At 44.2% G+C, this 27,437-nt stretch overlaps 1 protein-coding gene across 1 annotated transcript in view; it reads right to left on the reverse strand.

Moving 5' to 3' along the window:
- The window catches only part of LOC128741253 (headcase protein), a 157,031-nt gene that overhangs the window by 92,716 nt on the left and 36,878 nt on the right, over positions 1-27,437 (reverse strand). The window contains exon 2 of the mRNA XM_053836969.1: positions 12,637-12,733. Coding sequence (XP_053692944.1) covers positions 12,637-12,733 — 97 coding nt within the window. The remainder of the gene's footprint in view (positions 1-12,636; positions 12,734-27,437) is intronic.

Consider the following 27,437-nt stretch of genomic DNA (forward strand, 5'->3'; position numbering starts at 1 on the left):
GGCAAAATTTTGACTGGTGACTTCTGAAAAATCTGTTACATACGTGGTTGCATATATAAAATATAAAATATCCAGCTTTTCACGATCCGTAATGGCGTAATGGATCCGTAATCCGTATTCGTAATATTTGAACAGTATTTTTGACATTGCAGTAATTCATCGCACGTTTTCTTTCCACACGTTGCTTTGATGAACGCGCGGAAACAAAACGTGCGATGTATTACTGAGATATCAAAAACGATGTTCAAATATTACGAACACTGATTATGCCGTCCGCCACTATGGCTCGTAAAAAGCTGGATTGAAACTTAATTTTCACACTAAATTTTGTTGCAGCGCTTGAACCTTGGATGTTGTTTTTCTTCTAAAAGTTAAGACAAATGTTATCCACTTGAGAAGTTTGTATGAGCATATTGCAACCTTTATCCTGCCACTTTAAAATTATAAGAAAAATCCCCCGTCTAACAGAAACCCCTCCTACACATTGCCGTACAAAACTGCACCATCAAGGGATAGAACAAGTTTCCGCAAATTACTGGCAGCAGCATTCGCTGCACCGGTGCACGGTGCGTCCGTCGGTCGTCCGTGCTCATTGAAGGATGAACGGAAGAAAGAAAGTGCAATTTCAGCAAGGAAGAAACGAAGCGTAAATCAGAACCTTTCGTAATTAGAAAGTTGAAATCGAATGCGATTGCATGGCTTCCGGGGCGTCCCTCGCCGGCAGCCTGCAGCCTGCAGCCCTCCAGCTGAATCACCTGTTCCGGTTTCATTTCAGCTGCGGAAAAAGCGAAATGCCAAAGTTCGTTGAAATCAAAGCTATAGTGAAAACACTTTAAACGATAGCTTTTCCTGGTGGACAAATAAATGGAAACTTAAAGGTAGAATTACCAAGAGAACCGGAAATGCAGCGAGTTCCATTCCATGATATTGCAGATCGTGATCATGCAGTGAAACGACTAATTGCATAGCAACTGCAGGGAAATATACAAAGATCTTGCAGTCAGTGTTTCGATCTAAACAGAACCATTGCAGTAAGTCGTAATAGTTATTATCAGTTGCTTTTCTTTGTCAAGCAATATCAATCAAATTGTTTCTATGCTATTTTTCTACTTTAAAAGAACATATTTAACAAATATTATGTGATAAAACACCGAAAAACATCCAATGTTATGGTTTGCTACATTGATGTAATTTTTCATTTCAAAGTTTTCCAAAACTGTGAAGTGAACTTTTCTACTATCCAGCATTTTACGAGCCATAATGGCATAACCTACGTTCGTAATATTTGAACAGCATTTTTGACATTTCCCTAATACATCGCACGTTTTCTTTTCGTACGCGGAAATGTCAAAGATACCGTTCAAATATTACGAACACGTCCGCCATTATAGCTCATAAAAAGCTGCATACTAGGATTTATTTTATCCAGCTTTTTAGGAGCCATAATGGCGCACGTGTTCGTAATATTTGAACCACCCCATCGACATCTCTATATCGAGCTGCAGTAAACGTCAGCGACAGCATGTCCGGGGCTCAACATTTGACAGCGGGCCCAAATCAACCTGCTGGCAGTTGAGTGAAACGCAGTGCTGAATTGCTATTTCATTTTCGCACACACGAGATGTTGGCGGCGAGAACATGGTTGTCTGCCAGGGGCTTGATTTGAACAGCATTTTTGACATTTCCCTAATACATCGCACGTTTTCTTTCCGTACATTCCTTTAGTTTTAGCGTGAACGCACGGAAAGAAAACGTGCGATGTATTACGGAAATGTCAAAAATGCTGTTTTAATATTACGAACATGTCCGCCATTATGGCTCGTAAAAAGCAGGATTATGGAAATGTCAAAAATGCTGTTCAAATATTACGAACATGTCCGCCATTATGGCTCGTAAAAAACTGGATTGCTAATTGCCGTCGTAGGAAGACAAGCCACCTTAAATTTAATCATTTCTTGGATGGATTCTAACGAATAATCCAAAAGTTCTTGTGCCGATTTGACTCAAACATTCTCACCTTCCGATCCGTGAACTTTAATTTCTCTAAAAAGCGATTATTATAAGCACTTTACATTCTTACATTCCTCCTTTCATTTGAAAATTAGTTTATCAAAGTTTTTCATCGTTCGAACCATCAAAAATCACAACAATGCTTGTCCAACGAGTTTCCAGTAAGGTATAGAAATGTGTAGTAATCATTGATTATTCCTGTAATCTCTCTTGTCTTAATCAAGGCTAATCAAGAGAACAATCTATTTATAAAAGAGGCTTGTCTGTAGCCAAAACCAGGTCTTTGACAGGACGTCATAAGAGGCTCATCGGTAACTAAAAACAGGCCCCTAATAGGACGTCATGCTTTCGTAGCAATTGGTTCCGTTCTCAGTCACCTCACTGGTCACCTTCTGGACTGCTTAACTGAACTGCTCGACTGAACTGTTTGATTCGACTGCTCGACTCAACTGCTTGATTCGACTGCCCGACTCAACTGCTTGATTGGACAGATCGAGTTGACTGCTTGACTGAACAGCTCGATTTACCTGCTCGAATGTACTACTAGACTTAGCTACTCGATTCAACTGTTTGACACATTGCTTCTCGATTGACAACTGCTCGATTTGACCGTTCGACTCAACTGCTCGGCAGAACTGTTCGATTAAACTGCTTGACTGAACTGTTCGATTCGACTGCTCAACTAGTCAGCTAGGTTGAATTTCTCGACTAGACTACTTGATTAAACTGCTCGACTAGACTACGTGACTCAACAGCTCGATTGAACTGTTCGACTTTACTGCTCGATTCGACTGCTCGAGTGTACTGCTTTACTGGATAGCTTGAGTCAACTGCTCGACCCAACTGCTTGGCTTAACTGTTCGATTCGACTGCTTGATTCCATTGCTCGACTGGACTACTCGACTGAACTACTCGACTAAACTACTCGAGTCAACTGCTTGACTCAACTATTCGAAACAGCTGCTCGACTCAACCGCTCAACCCCTGACCGCTCGACTCAATTTACTACTAGACAGCATGATTCTACTGCTCGACTCAACTGCTTGACTTAACTGTTCGATTCGACTGCTCGACTTAACTACTCGATTCAACTGCTCGACTAGACTACTCGACTCAGCTTCTTGATTATACTGTTAGCCTTGACTGCTCGATTCAACCACTCGATTCGACTGCCCAACTCAACTGCTCGACTGAACCACGGGGTTCGACTAGACTGCTTGACTACTGTTCGATTCAATTGCTCGGCTCTTCTTCTCGACTCTACTGCTCGACTAGACTACTTGATTCAACTGCATTGCAAGACTACATAAATGTTGCAAACAGCCAGAGTTATAAGATGATGATTTCGAACGCAGCAAACTTTGTAATCGTTTTTCTCGAAGCTAAAATTTTGTCACCGGGTTTTGTCTGAACACCGACCGATATGAATCGATTCGCGGCAGACAATGGAGCCACTCACACAAAAGAGCCAATTGGCCCATCTATAGAATCAGCACAGTGGAAATTATCAGCTTTTTGTCCCGATTTTGTCAGCCTATAAATTTTGTTTAACTTTTGTGCTTTTAAATATGATTTTTAAAACTTTTTAGCCTGCTTGAAACTATTCTGATTCTCTGTGGAGAGTTTTTGAATAAAATGATGCCTTCTTACGAGTAATTCGGGGTTGAAATTAGGTTATTTTTATAGTAAAAGTTCTATAGTTCCTAAACAAGCAAAGATAGAGGTATACTATTTTCAGCAATGTTGTGTATTTTTACTATTTGTACAACTTTGTGAAAGAGGAAAAAGTAATACAGCAACTACAAAAACAGTTAAAATAGAAAAACTGATTTTAACGATTTTTCGTTTATGGGAAATAGGATTTTTCTATCTTTGCTGAAGAGATAGAAGGTTACTGTCTTCAGCAAAATTTCTTGTAATAATATGGTGTAAAACTTTGCAGAACACATCAATGTGTTATATTTAAACTGAAGAAAAAAATTATTTTTTCATTACATTTTTAGGAGGATTAATCAACATTTGAATTCCGATGGACGATAGAACTTTTATTTTAAGAAAGTCTTCCAAAGGTTCCATAAACCTAAAACCAAGTTTTCCCACTCAAAGCTAATGCGCCGGTTCATTCAGATTTCCGTTGACAAACTAAGGGTTAAAATTTAATTTTTAGTAGAAGTCTTCGATATTGCAAGGTCTTAAGTCTTGAATTTTGAAAAAAATCGTAAAAAAAACTTCCCGTTTTTGTCAGTTTCCCCATTTTGTCAACATGGGGCTGACAAAATCGAATTACTGTATAAGAACTCAAAGAAACAATATAAAGATTAAACATCTTCGCAAACACTGGCCAACGGAATGTATCCGCAGTAATTCAGTAATCACAAGAGCATGATCATCAAAAATTACTGGTAATCAAAGATAATTTTCGTCAAGGGTGCGTTGTAATCATAGCTGTTAGAAACCCCTTGGTATGTACACACACGAAAAGTAAAAGTGATTTCCGATCTAAACAATACAGTGAAACAATATCTTCTAGTTTTATGAATAAACATGCGCTGGTGATGAATCACATTACTAACTCTGTTTTAGACTTTCAAAACGCCAATAACGGATTTTGGTCAAACAAATAAATAGTTAGAAAAGAAGGAAGACTTTAAAACGCTAAAAAAGTTCTTCGTAACGCAAAAAGAGGTTGGAAATAGGGTTGCTAGGATTTCTTTAATGAAAAAACTGTTTAAATAGGTCGAGCTCACTCTTATTGGTCACCCATTATAGTCAACTAACTATATTGTTAGGGAATTACTAATTTTACATTGTGTGTCATAAAAAACATTTATATATATATATATTATAATATATATCTATTCGATAGAACGAGAAACTTCATACCTAGGTGCAATAGATTGACCCTTATAGAAAATCAAAACTGTTTCCCGTGTTTCACTTCAAGTTTCCAGGAAAAGACATTGATGACTTTTTCTGTATACTTGATTAGCTAAAGCACTGCATCCAGAACTAAACAACTGTGGTCCAACAGAGTTTTGGGTTTTAAAACTAATCGAATTTTAGTAAATAGAACTCTATTTTAAAGCTCTTGTGTGAGTCCACTCGATTAAAAATCTGCTGTGAGCCCAAAGCTGCTCAACTAGCGAAATAACAACGGGAATTGAAAAGGAAATTGAATTCCAAAGCTCAGTAACCCTGCGGGGTCTGCTGCTGCGAGCGGGCACCACCGGATGGAGTTACGATGAATGCGAGTGCAGTCAGCCAGAAGAGACGATATATGACAGCTGTCAGAGCGCAGTGTGCCTTGTGTGTGCGTTCTCTTCCAGCCAGCGTTGCCGGTTTTTGTTCTCAACTTGTGCGACGACAGTTGCAGCGCACCATCAGCCAGCAGCCGACGGACGGAACACAGACACAGTAGGAATGCTCGGAACGGAAATAAAAAGCTTTTTCTGACGAATGAATGAATAGCGGAAAAATAGTTTTTGCTGGATCTTAACAAAACAAAAAAGAAACTTGAAACGAGAAAGCCCAATCAGTGGCAAAACATCCGTCGAAAAAAGTCGGCAAACTTTTCCCTTAGAAAAACTGCCAGCAGCGCATGGGACCGAACGTCCGATTGTGATTTATTCGAACGAAAACAAAACGGTGAAAACAAACTAATCGATCCCGTATCAGTAATGAGTTTTATTTGTGCAACAAAATGAACAAAATATTTTCAAGAATATCAGTGAACAACCAAAACTATTTTAATTAGTTGCTCAGTTTAAAACTCTCCCGGGATTTTTTGAGTCCAATTTGTTCTTCTAGATTAAACAGTGTTTTAGAACACAAATTCAAACAAAGCCTCGCAGATCTCTTTCAAAATCAACCATTTCGAGCACATTTCAAGACCTCCTTCAATCGATTCTCCCACGCGGGTTCAAGGTTAACGACCCGTCGGCGGCGGCGTCTGGCGGAAGCAACAGCAGCCATTACGGATAGTCATTTCATTCTTTTAATGGGCTCTCCTTCCGTCTCCGGTTGCGCCGTGCCTGGTGCCGGGTGTAGCAGGTGCGAAAAACTGGAAAGATTTATTGCCACCCGAGGGCCTCCCCGCTGATTGTTTTGTACCGTCCGTCGCCGGAGGCGCTGGGAACCTAGCCGGGCGACGGATTCCTTCAAAGTGGCTATTTTCCCAACTGACCGGAACTGTCGTCTCGGGTTAAATGGTCTAGAAGTGAGCTGTTGATGGTGAACTGACCTTTATCGAAAGTCCCCCCGTCGTCTGAGGCGCAGGAAAAGGAACCCCGAGCGAGCGGCGGTAATCCTTTTTCTATGCTTCGCTATCTGAATTGATCGCACCCCACAAGCGTTCAGTTCAGACTCGGTCCGCCCGGCCGGCAGCGTTTGACTTATAACAAAATCGGTTATTTATAACTGCTCCTTTCATTCATCATCAACTCGGAAGGAGACCGAAGCGGAACAATGACTTGACGTGTCGTCATCCTTACCGCTCATCGTCCGTGGCAGGAAGTGAGGAGCAAAAACCTTACCGTAGGTTATGATTTTTAGCTGATGGAGGCTAAACAGGCAATTTTCGGCCTTTTCTTTATTTGTTTTTGCGTCGCCTGAAAGTTTAAAAACTAGTCGAACAATAATACGATTTGTAGGAAGTGTGAAATCCTTTGTCACCTTGCTCGTGCCATTCTCACAATGAACGGAAGTGGATTGAAAAATCTGCTGACAGCTCAGCTATTAATTGATTAATCTGAAGGTGCAGTTTCACGTGACAGAACCGTTTTTGCTTTGAAATGTCATCGGTCGGTCAGTTTCAACCGATCAAACTCCAATATTCGTCATCCACAGGATAAAACTCTCCGGAAGGTTGTTCACCTCGCGCCATTCGTCTGCCGAACGTCCCGTTAACAGCTGATCCTGCGGTTTCTGCTGGCCGCTGGAAAGGAACAGCTTTGAATCAAGCGGGCGGGAGCGATACGATAACGATGCTAATGCCAAAATAAACAGCCTGAATAAAACACCTCAGAGTCCCGCCCCCGCCTTTCTTCCTCAACAAAGTTGGGCCCATAATCTGCTCTGTCCATGTCGATGTAAAATACACGTTGGTTGGTTGGTCCACGATCCTCCGGAACATTCTTCTTCGCCGACGAACCGAACCGAAACAAGGCGCGTCCGTTGTTTGCCCGACTGATTGCAGCCATTCGGGCGGAGGAGCAGGCGAGCGAACAAACACCGCAAGTGATAAAATAAACATATGATGGGGCGAACGAGCTTGACGCGCGACGGTGTGTCATTGTTGTCGGTGTCCCCCGTAAGAAGAGGACGTTGACGATGGCGGCGAAATATTATTAAAATGTAATAAATTTTTTGATAGCTTTATTATTGTATCAAAATATTGGGCGCTGGAGGAAGACGCTACGTCGGAGATAACCGGGGGAAACCGTGGGGGCTCGGGTAAAAATCAACAAACGGCGAGACAGCTGACGACATTGACGGCGAGGACGACTAACAGGGCAGTGACGGGGTTATTGTCACCACTCACTCTCGGTCGGATGTCAGCTGAGTGATGAGGATAATTGGCCGCAGTCGGTCGTAAAGAAAGCCATGCATGCAGCAAGTGCTCGTCCTTGAAGCAAAAGATGAGCGGGAAGGAAGCCCGGACGATGGGGATGTTGGGATGCCGAGGGAAACGACAGATCGATGGGTAATTCTTTGATCGGCAGATGTGACGTTACACGTTAGTTGGGCTTGTCAAATAGAGCTGTGATGTTTATTTTGGTTGAATCGGGCCAATGTGGGGAATATCCGGAATAAATTGGTCATGAACTAGCGTTGCTGGATTAATTCTTCGAGAAGTCTCTTTCCAGGAATACTTGTAACAAATGTTACAAATAAACAAAGCGACATCTGGTGACGAAAAGCTTACCGTTTTCACACATTGTGAGAGGATTTAAGTTTACCCAAGTTCCTGTGGCGCGATAAGTAATATATGTATAACAGTCCGGTCCCCGGAATTCGACTAACAGGCTGCGGCAGACTGTTTCCTTCGGTGGGGCCCAAAAGTTTCGAATAAAATATTCCCTGCCAACCGTATGGATCATGTCTTATCGTGATGGCGCGCCCGGTCCACTCCCATCCGGGGTAATCGGACCGACAGGAGGACAAACTTTCGGGCATTGTTTGGTGCTGCATTTTTGTGGCCACCGACTGCGAAGAACAGGAAAAAAACCTCTTCACAGTGATTTATTGGTGTTTGATAGCGAGTTATTTTTTACCTCCTCGAAGACGACGGTCGGTAATTTTTTTTGGTCTCGCTGCCACATTTTCCCACGCAGCAGGGACAAACCTGGACACGCAAGAATGGCAGCGAAGCAAAAGAAAAAAAAAGTTTTGTTTCGCCGACGATAAAAGTTCGGAAGCTTTCCGACGTTCTTTTAAAATCGATAAGCAATCAATTTATATTCTGCACAAGAAGAAAAACAGCACAAGCAATGGAAACAGCAGCAGTAACGAGAAAATCGATTTCCTTTTCCGGCTTTCGGGTTGGAAAGTTTCCCAATAACTTCCACAAAAGTCCGGTGCTTCACAGACTCTGAAAGCAATTAAAGTATAATCCGGACTATATGTCTGGATGTGCGTGCGTGTGGGTGACAATCCCGCTTTGTATTTCCTTTTTTCCCAGAGATGAAGTGGACTGGACACCGTTCATTGTTTGCATTATCCCCAACCCAACGGCGTGTGATTCGTAAAGGTGAAGAGCCATTCTCTGGAGAAAAAGAAACTTGAATCCAACTGAATAGTACAATTTCCAATTAAATCATAAAAATTCAATTACTGTCTCGTAAAAGCTAATCCTCAGCGTCTGTTTCCGTTTCGGTTATCAGTTACATCTGTGAGCCCCCCGTCTTCTCCTTCACATAAACACACTCACGAGCAGGGCTCGGAATAAATCTCACTTAATTTATTTATCGATCCCGTTTATCATAAATTTTCGTCCCTTTTCGCCGTGAAGCGTGGGAAGAAAGTAAAGAGTTGCTTTTTGATCCTCTGCCAAGGAGGAAAAAAGCAGTAAAAACATATCTGTAAATAAATAATTCATCACCCTGTAGGTACCGTGTTGCCGTCTCGCAAACGAGGCAGTAGGCTTTGGCAGTTGACGGGGGGCGGGACAAAGTGACGATTTTCAATTTTCGGTGGGTCCTTCATCAAGCTCGAGTGTCAGCATGGCTGCCTCAACTGACACTGATTGCTGTCTGCTACTTGCTCGTCTGGGCTCACGCCGCCGCGAGGATGAGGTGGTGTAGGCAGACGAAGCTGAGTTGATCTTTCAAAGAAAGGTGTGTCGTCAACACTGTCAATACTGCCGTGCTACTTACCGTACTGCAGGATCAGCTTGCCAGGAAAGAGTTTTCCGAAACCCTGCTTGTGATTACTTTCACTGGAAGCCATTTCGGAAGCTTTCCGACCCACCATAAAAACCGTTAATGAGTCCAATTATTGCTAATTAACGATGGCGATATTAGCTGGCTTTTTTTTCTCAACGCCACCAGTGTCGTTAAAAGCTACTTGGAACCGGACAGCGTGAACGACAGTTCCCGGCATAAATTTGGATTTATTCCGGACCAGCCATCCTTATCCTGCTCTGCTGGTGGCAAAGGTGATTGTCCCCAAGAAAGTGCTATAAAACAGCTTGCAACTCAGCGCAGTCAGTCAGAATCAGCGGGGGCTCAATTTTCAATTTGCTGCAATTTATTTCCCAGCCGCAGCCGGCTTCGATGAATCTGGCCAGACAGTGTTGCCAAATCGATTGGGGCAGAGCTCAGTCCGATAAGGGTAGTGCCTGCCATCGATGCAGCAGTCTGAGACTGCCAGTCTCTGTTTCAAGTTAGGAAAAGATAAACATTTGCGCTAAAATGGTTTCAGCTTCGATCCACTCGAAGACACCCAGTCACGGCAGAGCCGTCTGAGGAGGATTTAATTTCAGTTTAATAAAATCACGTACGAAGGATTTTCCTTCGCGTCACGTACCCGGTTTCGGATTCCCCGTTCCCTGCTACTCGGTCGATTCCGGCAAGCCACGAAGTGATACAGATATTTAAATTGTTTTCGTTTGCCACAAACATCGAACTGGAACCTCGCCGAAAACGGCAACTTTACCGATATTAATATTCAATGAATATCAATGTCAAACACCTTCCTAAGCTTCGCCTTCCGTCGCACCGCGCTCGACCGAGCAAAAGTCCACGAGGAAGGTTGAACTTTCGCCTTCCTCGTCACGTGCTTGACATCTCTCAGACTGTCGTCTTCCGCGCTTCCCGTCTGTTGGCACATCTCCTCCGAGCTCCGACTGTCACTCGATAAAGAATACTCTCGGTTCATCGACCCGGTTCTCTATAGCTAGCGTTCCGGTTCAAACCCTTCCGTAAGAACAAAGCTCACAGGTGCCCCAAAGTCAATCACCAACAACCGGCACCGGGTTCGATTCATGTTAAACAAACCGAAATTAAATTGATTGCTTGCTGGCTGGCTGCCGACTGGAGACGTAAGTTCGATTTCGCTAGGGAACGGGGGGTGTGTCGAGTGTCATTCTGTCATTATCATTATTCATGCTGGGCGGGATTCCATTCTCAAGTCAAAACAATCTGTAACCACAAACGATAATAATGGTGTTGCTGAAATGTCTGATATTGTTACTGCGAGGAAGACGTAAAATATGATTCCCGTGTTTTTGGTTGACAAGCGAAGTTATGGCGGAACAAAGGGCAAACGACCGAAAATTTGACAACCGTGATAGGTTTGGAAACTGTTCGATTTGTCGAATTTATTTCGAACTTTTTTTTTTCGATTGCTTCGCCCACTGCTCTTAATATCTTAATCACTGCAAAAGTTCCCAAAATTGATTACCTCAATTTAGGGGAGTTTGCTTCTAACAAAAAAAGCAAATCGCAGAGCTTTGTTGTCGTCGTTTCGTGACTGCTGCAGCAGCACAACTCGCGCTACTTAATCTCAGTCGGATTAGAAGTGCCCCCGGCCGCCACCTGGGCCGCAGAACGGTTCCAGACGGAACCACCACCCGTGCCGGCCACCTTCGATTGGCAACCAGAACGGAACAGAAAGCCAAAATAAACACCGTGTGTCGCCACCGTGCAGACGTCTGACAACTTTCTCACCACCTTCGGCACGCCAGCCAGCGAGGGCTGTAAAAAATTAGCCTATTTATCACGGAAAAGTGGCGCACGTGTGTGCGTGTCTGCTACGGAGGCGGCGGGCGTGGGAGCGCAAAGAAAAACACCTTTCCTAGTAACCCGGTAGGGGGGGGGGAGGGGACACTTAATTCGATGTTAATTACGTATCATTTTTCACTGCTTACTGCGATACGAGACAATAAAGAAGAAAAACGATGGCCACAAAAGCTTCCTTTTCCTTGTTTAGATGGTGATTAACACGGCAGGCATAAAGGATAACTTCATGCAAAGCTAAAGTGGAATTGTAACCAGTATAATTTGGTGCTCAATAACATTTGAACTCTTTGTTTGGTTTCGACTTCGATTTTGATGTTTACGATTGATGCTTTTGAAGCATAACCTCAAAAACGTACCACAAACGCGAGGAAGCTGGCTACTAATGAGTGAGCGAGGGCAACCCAAACACAAACAATGAAGTGTCAAAGACTGTTTGCTCAAAGAGAAAAAGAACTCTTTCATCAAAGGAACCTAATTAATTTACAAGGTTGCCCAGCGGCACGGTTGCCTGCTGGGAAACCATTCATTACACCCGATCAGGAATTTAGTTCGGCTGCAGTCCCGGTCCGACGGTGAACAATTACAAATGATGTAATAAATCGTGCACATTTCCATTTCCCTTTCCACCGAACGAGACAATGCGTAGTAGCAGTAGCGGTGTTGGACGTGCGGAAAAACGTGACGGTAGGTGTCAGTGGTTGTGGCGGCGGCGGCATACTGGGGGACCCCTCGGCTAAAAATAGTAACCGCTGAGTAAGTAGTGAAGCGTCGAACTAATGTGGAATGCGCACCCGAACTAGTTATTACGCGAAGCATTGACAGATGGAGGAGCTTGCCAGCCACCCCTGGGCCACTTCGTCCGTCGCTGCCGACAGTAAAAAACTAAACTTATGACGGCACGTTTAACGTTGGCGTTAGTAGCCGCCGTTGATCGAGCGTGAATAGGCAAATAGCCGCTTGGTTAGGGCTGGTCAGGCCTTCTCTCGAAACTATTTATGAACTACACGCTGCCACACCACTCAAGGGGGGAGCGATAATAGTGCAATTTGCAGTGTGCCCTATCGCCTCATTGAGTAAGGGTTGTTGTTTACGTTAGTATTGCACAATACAGCGCAAAGTGCGAGACTAGTTGATTGTTTTTATTATTATTTTTTCATTCCGTCTGCGAGAATTATCGAGTTCTCGCTAACCGCGCGAAATTTGATCGCTGCGCAAATCGTTTTGACCGATTTCCGTGACTGGATCCCAGTAGGCGTTTCGCTCGTTGGAATACGATACACGCGACCTGAATTTGTCGTGGAGCCGAATGTGCTTAGGCGGCAGTAATTAGAGAAATCACAACAGCATAAACCGAACGGAACGGCTGTCAGCCTGCACGGGGACTTACCTTGATTGAGTACGAATTTATCCTCTGCCGGGGCAGCATGTTGAACGAGGAGAAGTCCAGCCGGCGTGAAAAGATTCCATTGGCGCCAGATGTCGCTCTAGTTGGGAGGAAGTAAAGAGAAATGACATAATCGTTAGTGTAAGATGACAGTTTTTATTCGCTTGTAACGATATTGATATGATCGATTGCTGGCGAGTGCGCTGGGTGTTCCGGCCGTCAATAATTCATCGGTCGGCGACAATAGATACCCTCCAAGGTGTGTCTTGTGGTGCCCCTCGCAGGGCAAGCAAATATTTTTTACGCTCGCGCAACATTCGATGATAACGAGCCAAAATAAAAATTGGACTTGATAACGTAGGTAAACACGGCAAAATAGCAACGGATCTTATCGATTGATGCAACGGAATTTTTCGGACGCCAGTGTCAAACGAGTGAAAAGTTTGCAGTTGCCTTCTCGGCGAATGAAGAGGCTAATAATAATAATAAAGCAAAGCGCCTTGTCCTTATGATGAGAGCAATTAACTACTTAAGGAAGACTAATTACCCGTCAACGATCCGTGCGAATAGTTATTGCTTTTCACGACCTAGGACACCTAGGTAATACCGGCGAATGCCTTGACAGTGCAATCAGTCACGAACTGGTAGCCAGAGCCTTGGCATTTTTTCCGCAAAACAATCTAATGTCGGTTGATTTATGCCTTCTCCCGCTAGTTGTCGGAAGCCGCCGGCCTTAGGCTGTTTCGATTCGTCGAGTTGTTTGTTAACCATTGAAATGCAATCAAACAGAATTGCTTGTTTACCGACTTATTTATACCTAATATTAAGGAATTTCGGAATGATGATAATTACGTCTGATTGTAAACATAGACTCTAATAAACTGATTGAGCTGTATATTCTTAGTTCTTACAACGATTAATCTCGGCAGATAGGTCACTCATCACCCTTTTCGGTATCCACGATACTGACCGAAAGAACATTACATCGACGACGGCAAAAATGTGTTTTCGACCAAAAAACATAACTGTCATCTCATCGAATGAAAGACTGCGGGATGAAAGGCACAATCGTTCGTTACTAGAAGAAGGAAAATCTCGCACTCGATCTTTCTTATTTCTGCTGGTTCAGGAGACATACTCCGGGTGGCGGCCGCACGGTGACCGCGGTCGCGCGGCTGGGCGGTCGAGTCGATTTCCAGTTCAATAAATTCCACTTTTCACACTCACTCGATTCCTTCGGAAGAGGGAGGGAAAGTGATGTGTAGGTGTACCGTCGTCGTGGAACGTCGACGAATACACTACGGTACGGATAGGAAGGAAGTGTAAAACGTCGAGCTGACTGACTGACGTGTGAGGCATCATCCAGCCAGCGCAGCGGCCAGCATCGCTTTAGCCGCTTTGCAGGCATGTTGTTTTGTTTCATCGTAGAAGTTTTTTTGTGTTGTTTTTTTTTTGGAAGCAGTGTGAAGCAGAATTTGGTTAGGTTTAGAAGTAAACAACTGTAGAGAGAGAGGTTATGTGAATGTGGTTACACTCACTGGTAGAGCAAACAGAATAAACCGAACGGTTTGAGCTGCTCGAAAAGGGGGGATAGTGGAAAAGTTTCATTCTTTCACACGCCCGAACAGATGGTCGAAATCTACGCGACTTGAATGGGAATCGTTGCTGTATGCGTGCGTGCGTGCGTCGCTGTCAGTGTCTTCTGTTGGTGTCCTGACTGAGTTGTGCAGTTTTTCTGCGCACAAATCAAATCATTAATCTTGCCGTAGAATGACGAACACAGATGCGGCACCACAGCAGCAGTTTGGTTCCCCAGACTGGTAGAGGTAATCAAATTTGCATTTTGTCCGTGGCTGAAAATACATTTTTACTATCGCTCTCAACCGAAAATGTTCTCTAGTGAAGCAAAAACAAAACCTGTCAATCAAGGCTAGACCAGGCAATTCAATCTGAGGAAAACTCGTTCGCTTTGGGGGACAATAAACAAACGGTATGAAATGTCTGTTAATTTTTATAAACAAACTGTTCAGATGCATCGTTGGGAACATAACCTATAGCTTGTCACTGTGATGTAGGGTGGTTGCTGAAGTAACCCACGATCACAGTAAGCGGGTCTTGGCAAATGGAAGTTGTTGATACCCGGTGAATAGTTAAAAAATAAATTTCATCCCCAGTACAGGCTTTGTACACAGCCCGGAGACCCAATGGTCTGGAATCCTGGTACACGGACGAAACCGTTAGAACGCTGGCGGAGTTGCAGGAGGCAGCAGCCGTTCCAGCAGAAGGTGTCCCAGGACAACGGTCTGCTGCGGACTTGCTGCACCGGCTGACGGTTGACAGAGGACTATGTGGGCGAGCTGGTGACTAAGACCAACGAAATCGGTTTCGAAGCCAACGATCCATGGATACTACAACCCCATGATTATGGGACTTCAAGCGTCCAGAATGGAATTGGCGGCAGACGTTGTAAAGGCGAATATTTTGCTGGCCATGAAGTGGCCGTTGAAGACGTGGAAGGAGCTCTCTATACCGAGCAGAAACGACGGCAGCCGAAAGCAGAGAAGCAGAACGGAGCGTACTTTACGTACAATAAACTAAGTCATATTGCAGCGAATTGTCCGCAAAAGCAGGACACTTCCAAGCCAAAACAGAAGGCTCTGTGGTGGGCTATGCTGACTACGATGACCTAAGAGGCTTGTCTGTAGCCAAAACCGGGTCTGGGGTCTCTGACAGGACGCCGTGCTTTCGTAGCAATGGGTTCTATTCTCAGTCACCTCACTGGTCGATTGCCGAACTGCTCGATTGCTCAACCGATCGACTAGACTGCTCGACTGGACTGCTCAACTGAACTGCTCGACAGGACTGTTCCATTCGACTGCTCGATTTGACGACCACTTGACTGAACAGCTCGATTTAACTGCTCGACTCAACTGTTCGATTCGACCGCTCAATTTACTACTCGATCCCACTGCTCGACTACTCGATTCAACTGCTCGACTCAACTGCTCGATCCGGCAAAGCGACCCGACTGCTCGATTCAACTGCTTTACTCGACTGCTTGACTGAACTGCTCGATTCGATGATTGGAATTGGCTGCTCGACTTATTACTCGACCCCACTGCTCGACTATACTCGATTTAGCTGCTCGATTTGATTCGACTCAATTGCTTGAATCGACTCAACAGCTCGACTCGATACAACTGCTCGACTGGGCCACAAGACTACTCAACTACTCGATTCAACTCCTATTTGATGGATAAAATTTATCTCATTTCAATCCGGGTTGAATAAACATTCATACATTGGTAAAAATAACCAACAAAAAACAGTGAAACTCTCTTCCTCACCTGTGCATATCTCATTGGCTCTCGACTCGACTATTCGATTCGACAGCTCAACTAGACTGCTCGACTGGACTGCTTGCATGAACAGCTTGATTCAACTGCTCGACTAGACTGCTCGATTTAACTGCTTGACTCGACTCTTGGACTCGACTGCTCGACTGCTCGACTCAGCTGCTTGATTCGACTGCTCTACTTGCCTGCTCTACCTGCCTGCTCGACTCGATTGCTCGTCGCGATATCATTTGAATCGGTTCGCGGCAGTAAATAGACGTCAGAATCAGAGTCACACTTATAAGCAATACTAACTCTCTTGGGATAAGAGATGTCGTTAGTAGTATCATCCTATACTATGTATATGCGGACCTCCTTCTATGCCCAGTCTTGAGTTCTGGAGTCCTCGCTTGGAGGAAGGACCAATCGAAGTTAGGAAACTCTACACGTTCCTGATCTGACTACCCACCTATTATCGGTGAGTAGAATCTGCAAGAAAGGGCTAACGATGGTATTCAACGCGAAGGGATGGACTGTACCGGCCAAACAAAAAGAAAAACCACATATCGTTCTTGGCAGTGGAAGCTGGATCCTGGCACAAGCGGTTCGGACATTTAAAATTCATAGAGCATGCTAGAACTAGTGTCCATGGTGGACACTCGGCTGGTGGAGATCCTCGAGCGCGAACGGCCTTCTGGATCTGGTATATTCGAACGTATGTTGCCCTGTGGAGTGTTACCGTTCGTTGGTAACTTTATTTTGTGTGGCAATGTAGGGCCCAAATTATGTGCAGATAGTTTAATTAGTATGGCAAACGCGCGGTGCTGAATATCGCGGATGTTTGCATTTCGACACGCAGAGGGCTCACCTGTAGGTCACTCCATTGAACCGACTGATTGAGCCAGGAAGTCAGGTGCGGGTAGAGTGGTCCCGATGAAGAGAGGGCCGATCTTGAGGTGCCGAACGGATGGGTAGATCCGGAGTGCTGAGGAGACAAGCTAAGGAGACGAACGAGTTCAGTTAGTCGCACGAGGTGTTATAGTTAACCCATGGAGAACCGAAATCCAGCCAAGTGAAAGTGAGCCTTGATCTCGATCAAACGAGGTCCTGGAAAAGGTCATCCAGTCGCTGAAATTATGACGTTGCCCCGGGCTATACCCGTGATCCAGCGAGTTGTCATCGTACGCTATCCGGCCGATAACCTTTGGTGGAGATCAGACTGCAGTCAATTACCACAGTCGCCCTCAGGCCCCCACGTTACATCCGGCTTCTCCGAAGATGATCGGACGGTTCTCTGACCTCGCCGCCCACCCGGATGATGACCTTGACAGTCGATTGTATCAGCCCCGTCGTACACTTTTTGTGCGAATAAAATTTCGTAAAAGGTACGTTTTGTCAGGTCAATCCACACATCCAAAATCTCCTCCGTAATCACAACACCCTGAGTCTCGGCACTTCACGACTTCCAGACCAGGGGTTGGAGCTTTAGCAGCTTCCCCTTCTGGGTGGCAGCGCCTTTCCGAGGACGGAGTCGTTACTTCCTAACCTTCACGGACAATTCTGGTTGAAAAGTGTTCGTGTACTTCTTAGAATCGAAGGGAAAAGTATACGAAGCCGACGAAGATTTCAAGGCAATGGCCAACCGACATAACAGTTTAGAAGAAAGCAAAGGTATTGAGGACCGACAATGGGACTGAAACCAGTTGATCAGCAGCAAGGGTCGAGGCACGCGCTACCGGTCGGGAGCGCGTCGTTCCAGGCGAGTAGCCCGCTGTGACGATTATGATTGATTCCGATGACCCTTGTCGGGTCGGGCGTTGCTGGGGCGCTAGAGCGAGATAACCGCAAGCATTGGAAAAAGACGATGATAGAAGAGATCCGAACTCTGGAGGAGAACGAAACCTGGGAGCTAACCGAGCTACCACTAGGACGGAAGACGATCCGAACGAAGTGGGTGTTCAAGGCCAAGCGTGGAGTTGGTGATCAGACCGAGAGACACACCGAGTTCGGCAGCGGTCTGGAATCGAGTATACCAAAGTCTACTCTCCAGTTGTGCGGTACTCTACCTTGCGTTACTTGATGGCTTCGGCGGTACAGTGTAGTCTCGACATCGAACAAATGGATGTAATTCGAGACAATCTCAGAACGAAGAAATCTATATGGAACAATCCAAAGACTTTTTGTTGCTGGTCTGACAAAAGTGTGCATGGTAGAACGTGCATCGTACAAACTCAAACAATCAAGCAGGGTTTGAAAAACTCAGCTCAACCAGGCGTTGCGAGAATTTGACCTGATTTTCTGGTGTTCGCAGAACGACGCATGACGCAGAAATGAAACTGAAACTGAAATCGTTCCTGAACAACCACTGCAAGTTGAAGAATCTAGACGAAGCAAAGCTGTGCTTGGGTTTGAGGATTACAAGTGATCGAGAGAACGAGATTCAATCGCAGCGGAGCCCAGCGATGCCGAATTTTAAGCTTGACAAGACCATGTGCCTGACCACCTCGAAAGAAAGAGAACCGATATGATTCGAAACAGTCTAAAGAGGTGTCAAAAATATTTAGTTTCAAATTATTTAAACATTGGTGGTTAGACGACAGCTTATAATCCTATTATGGAGTCGCAGATTTTGTAACCAACCTCGAATTAATTGGATAAGCCTTACGTAAATCTATCCTATGATCTAAACATGATTCGTTTTCCGAACGATGGATTCTAATTCAAGTTTTACACACATGCTTCATTCTAACTGAACTGTTATTTAATTCTAGCTATTGTGGAAAACAAATTACATCACCACTTTAAGTCTTTATTTCATTCTCACTACCGACTCGCGCGCGATTGTAAGCGTAACAACAGACGCGATCGAAGCGCATCAAACGCAGACGGTTCTGAGGGTGACCTATTATGGAACGTTTTTTTCTCTTCTCCGTTTCAACCCAATTCAAATGCACAACTTCCAAAAATAGAATTACCAATTTTGTATCAAAACAAGCGCGATTCGATTCGCACCAGTCAGGGCCTACTACTTCTGACTGAACGGGAGCCATTTGTCAAAACGAAAACAAAAAAAATATAGTGCCTGGAGAAAAGACAAGCGCCCCCGATGGCGGCTTAGCCTTGTCTAGAGTCGATAAATAACCTAAAACGCGTTCTCAGCTTTGGAACTAACGATCTGCTCGAAACATCCGACACTCATCCGTAGGTGTGTTAACAGGTTTTGATGTCATGGTCATTCGAAAATCCACCGTACCCGAATCCAAGTAATTCCAGTTGTTGTCCGATTTGTCACCCGATTTGAAACTATTTCGTCTATTTCTATTCAACCGTGTTTAACATTCTGTGTTCAGTATTTTTCCCAAAAAACATAAATGAAAACAGAACCTTTTTTACACACGGACAAGTGGGGGGCGCGTAAGTATCATCAAGCAGTAATCGAGGGGACCGGTTCTCGAATAAACAAAGCAACGAGGTGATTTTCGAGATCCACCTCATCCTCCAATCAGCGGAAGATAATTGATTCTTTCTATGCTTCCACGCGCACACAGCTTGCGTTTGCGGCCACTAGAAGGAAGCGTGACGTGAATTTTTAGCCGTTCAACAACAATCCGATTCAATATCCAATCCAATCGCGCAACGCAACGCAACGAAGGTGGAAATTCCCCCCGATTCTTTTCCGTTGTTGTTGGCCTTGAAGAGGGGCATCGAAAAACTATCTGCATAAATTTCTACAAACTACGGTGGCGCGGATCGATGCCGGTTGTTTGTGTCAAGCGGCGGAGGCAAAATTCGCATTTGAACAACATTACAGAAAAACACCAGAAAGCACCATTTGAAATTAACATTATTTTCTAACCTTATAAAACACATGTTTTTCAACCATCGCACTTTAACTCTTTTTAACGTTTGTGAATCATCCTTTTTTTCTCACTTTTATTTTCTTCGAATAAAACAATTATGTCACACCCCTTGTTGCCAGTTTGTCTATCGGCAAAGTATGTGAAATGAATTTTACACTTTATTTACAGGGTTATTAGTGATTTGAAAGTCGAAAAAAGAATTATTTCACAGTAATTAGCTGATTTTATCGCCAGAAGACGGATTTTAAAACAGTACGACGAATGCAAGAAATAAAGTCAGCTGCGTAATTTCAATAAAGTGCTTATAATGATCGCTTTTTAGTGAAATTAAAGTGCACGGATTGGAAGGTACGCCAGTGTTTGACTCAAATCAGCACAAGTGTTTTTGGATTAGTCGTTGAAATCCTTCGAAGAAATGATGAAAATTGATGTAACTTTCCTTACTATACGACGGGAATTAGCACTAAACCTTATATAAAGTTTGACAGATCGATCTAGCATTACAGAACGGTTCTGTTCTAAGCCGCCCGATTGATAAACAAGTTCAGCATTTGGCAGAAATTCGACTGTAACACGGGACCAGAATTCGGAACCCGGAAAAAACCAGGGTAATAAACGAATTGGATATTAGCGGCCAGCCGAAATGAAATTGTCGTCGAACTTATCAACCTATAATCACTGCCAAACAACTTTGTTACCGTAAAAAATTACAATCCATCGTTTGATTTTGTATTTTGTATCGAAAAAACAAAATCAATTTAGGCTTGCAGTTCGTGCCGCAAGTCGCGTTTCCAGCTTGTTTCGAACACAAGTAAGTACATTTGAAGAACCGTACCAAATTAAGCCCCAAAATAAATATTATTCAATAAAAGGAAAATGAAATGAGCAAAAAGCGTCGAAGTAAACACACAGACCAACTGAGCAACCGACCAGAAACCGGCCGGCCGGCCGGCACTCCATCAGGCCACCGACAGCCGTCGAAATAAACGAAAACAACACACAATAAGCGAGTACGGCGAGCGGCAGAAAACGCAAATCCACACAACAACAGTATTGTGCACCGGTTCGCGCGGGTGTATTTGTGCAAACGCGAAAATAGTACAAGAAATCGCAAAAGCAAACAAACAACGCTGGATGCCGGCATTCGAAAGGGAACCAAGGAGGTCAGGAGGTAATCAGAGGGAGGCCAAAAATACTGTTCCAAACCGGCAGCAAATTACCACCAAAAAATATTATCTAATCGTTTTCGTAACCAGTTCTCGGTTGTTTTTTTCTGCTGCCTTGAGCCGCAAGTTGTTTCCTCACGCGCACCATCGCACCGGCGGCCGAACACGCCGCAGCTGCGTGTTTGTATGCGATTGCTGGTTCGTCGCAATGCGAGCGAAGAATACAGCAAAAAACAACAAACGTTTAACCTTGACACTGACGACTGGTGCGATTTCTTGTTTACCGTTTTCTTCACCTTCTTTGCCGCGATCGCTGCGTTAGCCGCCCCTTCTGTTGATTACATATTCGCTGTTTTGATGTTGTTGTTTTCGCTTTTCTTAGTGCTCTCCTTGCTTTGCTTTCGCCTTCAATCTCTTCGCTCCCTGTTGGTCCATAGTTAGTTTCACGTCTCTTTTATGGCCTAGTCTTCGTCCACTTAAAATGCTCTGCCGCATTAAAATTCCACCGGTCGCGATTGCTTTTTTTGGGCAATTCGCAGTTCACCTCCTCTGTTTCTACCCCCATCCCAGTAGGCTCCGCTATTGAAGAACGTTAAATGTCAAATTTTGTAACAGCATGAATCATCATCCACTCTACTAGCAACATGCTTAGCAAAAATTGTAAACAAAACCGAGGGAGTTAGTTTCCCCGCTGGCGAAAATAAACAACTCGATCTGTTTACAAGTGCGATTCATTTGATTCGGCAGATAAAATGTTTTACTGGGCGAGCAGACTTTTTAAAGATTATCATCATCATCAACATCGGTAGAGCGGCATATTTCGTGCGACTGTTTTTGTTGTGAAGTTGGCTTGACAGACAGCAGCCGCCCAGCGGCTGTTTATTTTTAGCTGGCGATATTCATTAAAACAATGAGTATTTAGTAAAAAATCGTTCACCTAGCGAACCGACCGACGCGTCGGTCGGCGTGGGAGTTGCATTGCAGCAGCAGACGACCGATCGGCCGACCGCCGACGGCGGTGCTGTGGCTTGTCTGTGACACCGTCAAAGCCAAGGCTGGGACCAATCATCCGGAGGCGGCTTATGTTTGACCTTGAGCGGCAATTACGCGTCGTCGTCGTCGCCGCACTCGGTGGCGCTAATTCGATGAAACATACTCCGAGTTACGACGACGGCAGGCAGACGTCCGCCGGCCTCTTGACAGTTTTTATTGCCTTTGCACCTCACACACACGTAGGTATCAGGGGTTGGTCATGTTTTTGCCAATTTTGTGCAATTATCTAGTTCGCTTTGCTTGCCGCCCAGGCGGCTGAAAGCGATTACGGTCCGTATCGAAAGGCTCGATTGGTTCCAATTACTAGCTGCTGACAGTGGGGCGGGGGCCAAATTGATTCGCTTATTGGAGATATGAACAGGCATCGCGGATTTGGTGAGTGGAAATTGAAAAAATCACTAGGCAGTTTTTAAATTCCCAACCTTTACAGTAGATCAAGTGAGTAAAGTGATTCGAGAACCACAAATATATATTTTGTTCCTTGAAAGCCATTCGTTATTTATGTAGGTATTAAGAGTTCCCGCGCAATGAGGAACGATGTGAGGCCAACAAGCACATAACTCATCGGAAAACTGGGATCGTTTATTGGGAAGAAAATCGTTCTCCAATGGAGACGCTATATGAAACTATCAATGGCGGTGAAGGAGAAAATATCGAATTATGACAGCAATTTCAGCCAATTCCGGCCACCATTCACGCGCCGTAGTGGTAGCATCAGTCTGATAAACTGTCTGATCCGAACGTATTCATCCAGCTGCAAAAAAGCACCAATATCGGAGTGAAATTCCCAGACGGTGGTGGTGCAACAATGTAAAAACTTGCAAATGGTTAAATTTATTACCGAAAATCAAATGATTAATGATCGCATCCGAAACCTCTTCCTCCTTGCGCTTCGGTTCGCTAAGGATCGGATGCGTCTCACTACGGACCAACTGGCCTGGCTTGGCTGACTGACGACTGGCACTCTGGCAGAAAGTGAACAACTTTAGCCGCCGCGCCGTTCCGTTCCGCCGCCGGAGCATGCGGTTATGTTAATGGCCGCTCCTAATTACACCGCATCATCGCACCGGTTGTGTAAGTGTCAAACTGGCGGGCGGCGGCGGTGCTTCTGCCGCTGGCTTTTGTGGTTTTGTTATCGTGGGATTTTACCGTCGCGTCCGGATGACGGTGTTGTAATAGGATGGTGGTGGAAAACTTTTTAACTTCATGCGATGAGTGTAGGAAAAGGATACTCAGTGAAATCCTTTCCACTAGTGTCAACGTTGGCTGTATTTTTTCTACACATTTTTTATCAAATTTCAAGTATGAAATTCAAGCTCACACTGGCAGCACTGTCTGTTTTTCTCTCGGATAACATTCGAAGACTGGTGGCTTCATTATATTATTATTTATATCGGTAAGAATGAATTAAAACTAGGCTAACTTGGGGGCGAACAAGAAACCAGTTGACCACTAAGGAGTGAAAAGCACCTGAAGTACGACAGAGACAGTAAAGAATTAGAACAACTATTCCGAGCTAATAATACGGGCAAGTTTTGCGAGAAGGTGAACCAAACTCGTAAGAGCTACAGGCCCAAACCTCTGACATGTTTGAGGACAAGGATGGGAATCTGCCAAATCATTTACCGTCGAAGCTCACCAGTTGTGCACAGAATTGAGGAAATTGTTCGAACCGGCTTCGGTGAAGGATGTACTTTAAAAAGTATATGAGTATAGAGTTTCCATGAACAATTTTTTCGTTGATTTCAAAGCTGCGTGTGATACCATCGACTGTAAAAAGCTATAAAAATTATGGACAAGAACGATTCTTCCAGAAAGCTGATCAAACTGAGTTACAAAATTATGTGTGTGAAGAATTACGGGTGGATTTTCGAGTTCATTCGCCGGGGGCTTAGTCAATCAATGGTCTCTCATGCATGCCGCGTGATTTGGTGGCGAATTATTGCTATAGAGGAAGTCGTATTTGTTGTGGCTCACAAGCAATTGCAGTCGAACAAATTAAGCCCCCGCTCAAAGTTTACCCTGTAGACCGCTTGTACTCTGCGGATATGAAACGTAGACAATGCACGAGAAGGATCTACGAGTGCTCGAAGTGTTTGAGAGACGAGTGCTGGCAAACGTAATATAAAGGCAGAGAACGAACCATGAAATCGTGCAGCTTTATGGCGAACTCAGAATTCAAAAGGTAGCTAAAGCGGGACTGATATCGTGGGAAGGGCCATTTGCGAGATTGCCATTTTGCCATTTTGCCATTTGTCACGATTTGGAGCCTTCTGCACTTTGTGCGTATGCAGTCTCTCCCGTTGCTTGGTTCTCTGAACGAAAGACTTGGACAGATTCAACTTTTTGGCAACATCCCTGATCGAAGCATTGGGATTCTCCTTAAACGCTTCCACGACACGCCTGTGATCCTGATCCCTAATAGAACATCCATTCTGACCGCATTTCTTCTTCTTCATAGTTGAGTGCACGCTTCCGAGTTGTTTTCCGATGTTCCGATAAGATAGTTGAGGATTTTTCAGGCGCTTGCGCAAAATCAATTCGCGACGTTCCTTTTCGGGTGACGCCATTTGTTCCAATTTTAAAAAAACTGACAGCGTAAAAATACAGTGTAAACAATATACTCTAAACTACTTCTACCTCAATTTTCAAGAGAAAATACCCAATGAATAATTTTCTACAGCACATCTTCCGAGGTGCAAATTTGATGTGGGACACCCTTTAGTACCGTGCATTGCTGCTGTTAAAAATCTTTGGTTAATTTTCTCAAGCAGTTTTAATCCCTAGATTATTGAAGATTCTTATGTCGAATTTGTTTATTCAATCCGGATTGGAACTAGATGAACTTTTTGTATTCATTTGCTCCTATCTGACAGATAAAATTCATCTAGTTTTAACCCGGATTGAATAAACAAATTCGACATTAGAATATTAAGGCACTAGATATGCCAGTCTAGAATTTCATCACAGATGAGTAAGAATATAAGCAACACTTGGTAATTTTGTTCATTTTCAGGCAACTTACGCATACTTGAAACATCGTGAAAATAGCCAATTTTAGCCTTAAAAAGTTTCCAAACCTACTCATTAGTCGGTTCGCCTTCTAGACCAGTAAATCATGAATCATCCCATTCTCTGACAACTGCCCTTTAGAAACCCCATAATTTACGTATCGCTCGGTCTGTCACCATAAGCTCAAAGGCTACCCTTGCACGCTGCAAACAAAAGCGCCGAAGAGTGCCAGTGCCAGCCAGTCCCAGCAGGCTGTGCTGTGAGCGGCTGTCATCACTCGCTCGACCTGTCGCCCCGCTTATTTGGATCGGCTTTTCGTAACATTCAAGGTCAGCAGTTCATATGGATATCATATGGTGTTGGTGGTTTGGTTGGTGTGGTGACGAGCGGTTGAGCAGTCAAACTTCCGGCAAGTGTAACTTTTTTTGTGTCGCGGCTGTGGGCCAATTAAGATTAGCGCACGAAGCCTATTTACTTAGCCTAGGACGCTGCCAAATGGCACCAAAAAGCATAAAACAAAAACAAACACTACCAATTATGCAACCGGGTGGATGGCGGATGGCGGCATGGTCCCCTTAGTTTTGCGCTTTGCTCGAGTGACAACCTTTTGTTTGATGACAATTAAATTTGCAATTTAATTGACTGCCAGCTGGGTTTCGGCGTTTTGGCGTGGCATGGAAACGCGAGCTGCAAGAGTGTACTTATTTTCACACGGGCGACAATCCATCGGGGTCGAGGGGAAACCGCACCGTAACCGAACGTGTGGCAAACGATCCGTGAAATGAGTGATAACCTTGAATTTTTGTTCTTTTTTTTGTGTGTGTATTTTGTTGAAGAAAGAAAAACAGATAGAACCGACTTATGTATGACGCCCAACCAGCGACCAGAGACAGGTGTTTCGTTTCAACGGTGGCACATGCTGGAGCAGGAAATACGACTGAATGGTGACCGAAATGGCGTTGCATGCTATAGTATTGGCGATTTCACGCCTAGCTTTTGGGTGCGATCTGCCGGAAATAATTTGTGAAGCCGCGTATTTCCACAGTGTAGGTCTGTTTGTTTCTGCGCGTCAAAGCAACTTGGGCCGACTTTCGGGATGCATAATCCTATCGAACGATAAATTTCAATTAAGTTTGAACCACCTACTCGACATCTCTATCTTGGTCTACAGAGTTTGACAGTAAGTACTCCCATTACGATGTATCTCCAACAACAATGGCGGTTTCATTGAATTTCTATAAAGCATTTCCCAATGCGTTTTTTCGTCCTAGGTTTGACAGTGTTGTGGGGTTTGTTTTGGTTACTTATTCGCAAGACCCAGAAGCAAAAAACTGCAAAAATGACAAAAATATATGTTGTACAGAACTGCTATCATTTTCCGGCTTCGGAAAATTCGGGCATTTCCGGTTTCCGCAAGCAAGTGGTACGAGTTACAAGTAATAAACCCACTAGCAATAAAATTAGGTTACAAAGGGAATCAAAACAAAGCACACAAAAACGTCAAACCAGAGTTAAGGTTAGGCACCGTGCAAAGGTTTATAAAGTGATTGGGTGGGAATATCGAGTGTTTTTGACGTTTGAGATTTAGACATAGAAAAATGGCGACATGCCGAGGGGTCGGTTTGAACGATCAAATCAAAATTTAAAATTTTGATACGATTGTTTTGTTCGCAATAACATATTTCATCGTAAAATACGGGTTGTAAATTTTGTTTTGAACAAAAAATGGCGATCAAATGATCAAAGATATAGAAGAAAAGAAAACAAAATCAGTAATTCAGATACGATAGAACCAGGTCTAGGGGAACAAAGGAGCGCTTCTCTATTCATCTGACGGACAATCGCGACGCCGAAATTTCATTCTTTGCGGCACTCGCCTGCTGTGGTGCCAGTATTGTTCCTTGCTGCTCGCTCATTCTTGCTGCGAATCGGAAACGAAACACACCGCCTGCTTTCATATGCAACCGATAACAATGAGCCTTTCGGTTTTACTGCCTGCGAAAGCTCCTCTCCGCTTCCCCTTCCCAGTTCCAACCAACAACCCGGTAATGTTATATAATCATGCGCGATCACTCACAACACAAAAGCGCATAAAACATTGCTCGATGTTCTTCGCTTTTGCTATCACTGGTTATTATTCAATTCCAATTTGGATTCACTGTTTTATTTACTTTGTAGTTCCTTATCTCTCCCTTTTCGCAAGTTGCTAAATTTTAAAGGTTATACTAAACCCAACTGACCACCACCGACGAGGATGCATAAGAATAACAACCACACCGCGCGAGAGTAGTTCGCGGGAACCGGTTTTGCGGACTTCTGCCGTGAAGCGAATCGATTTTTTCGATTTACGCTCTGTATCGAGCGCGAATCGCCCCCCG

This window comes from Sabethes cyaneus, chromosome 1 (assembly GCF_943734655.1).
Source record: "Sabethes cyaneus chromosome 1, idSabCyanKW18_F2, whole genome shotgun sequence".
Classification (NCBI taxonomy): Eukaryota; Metazoa; Arthropoda; class Insecta; order Diptera; family Culicidae; genus Sabethes; species Sabethes cyaneus.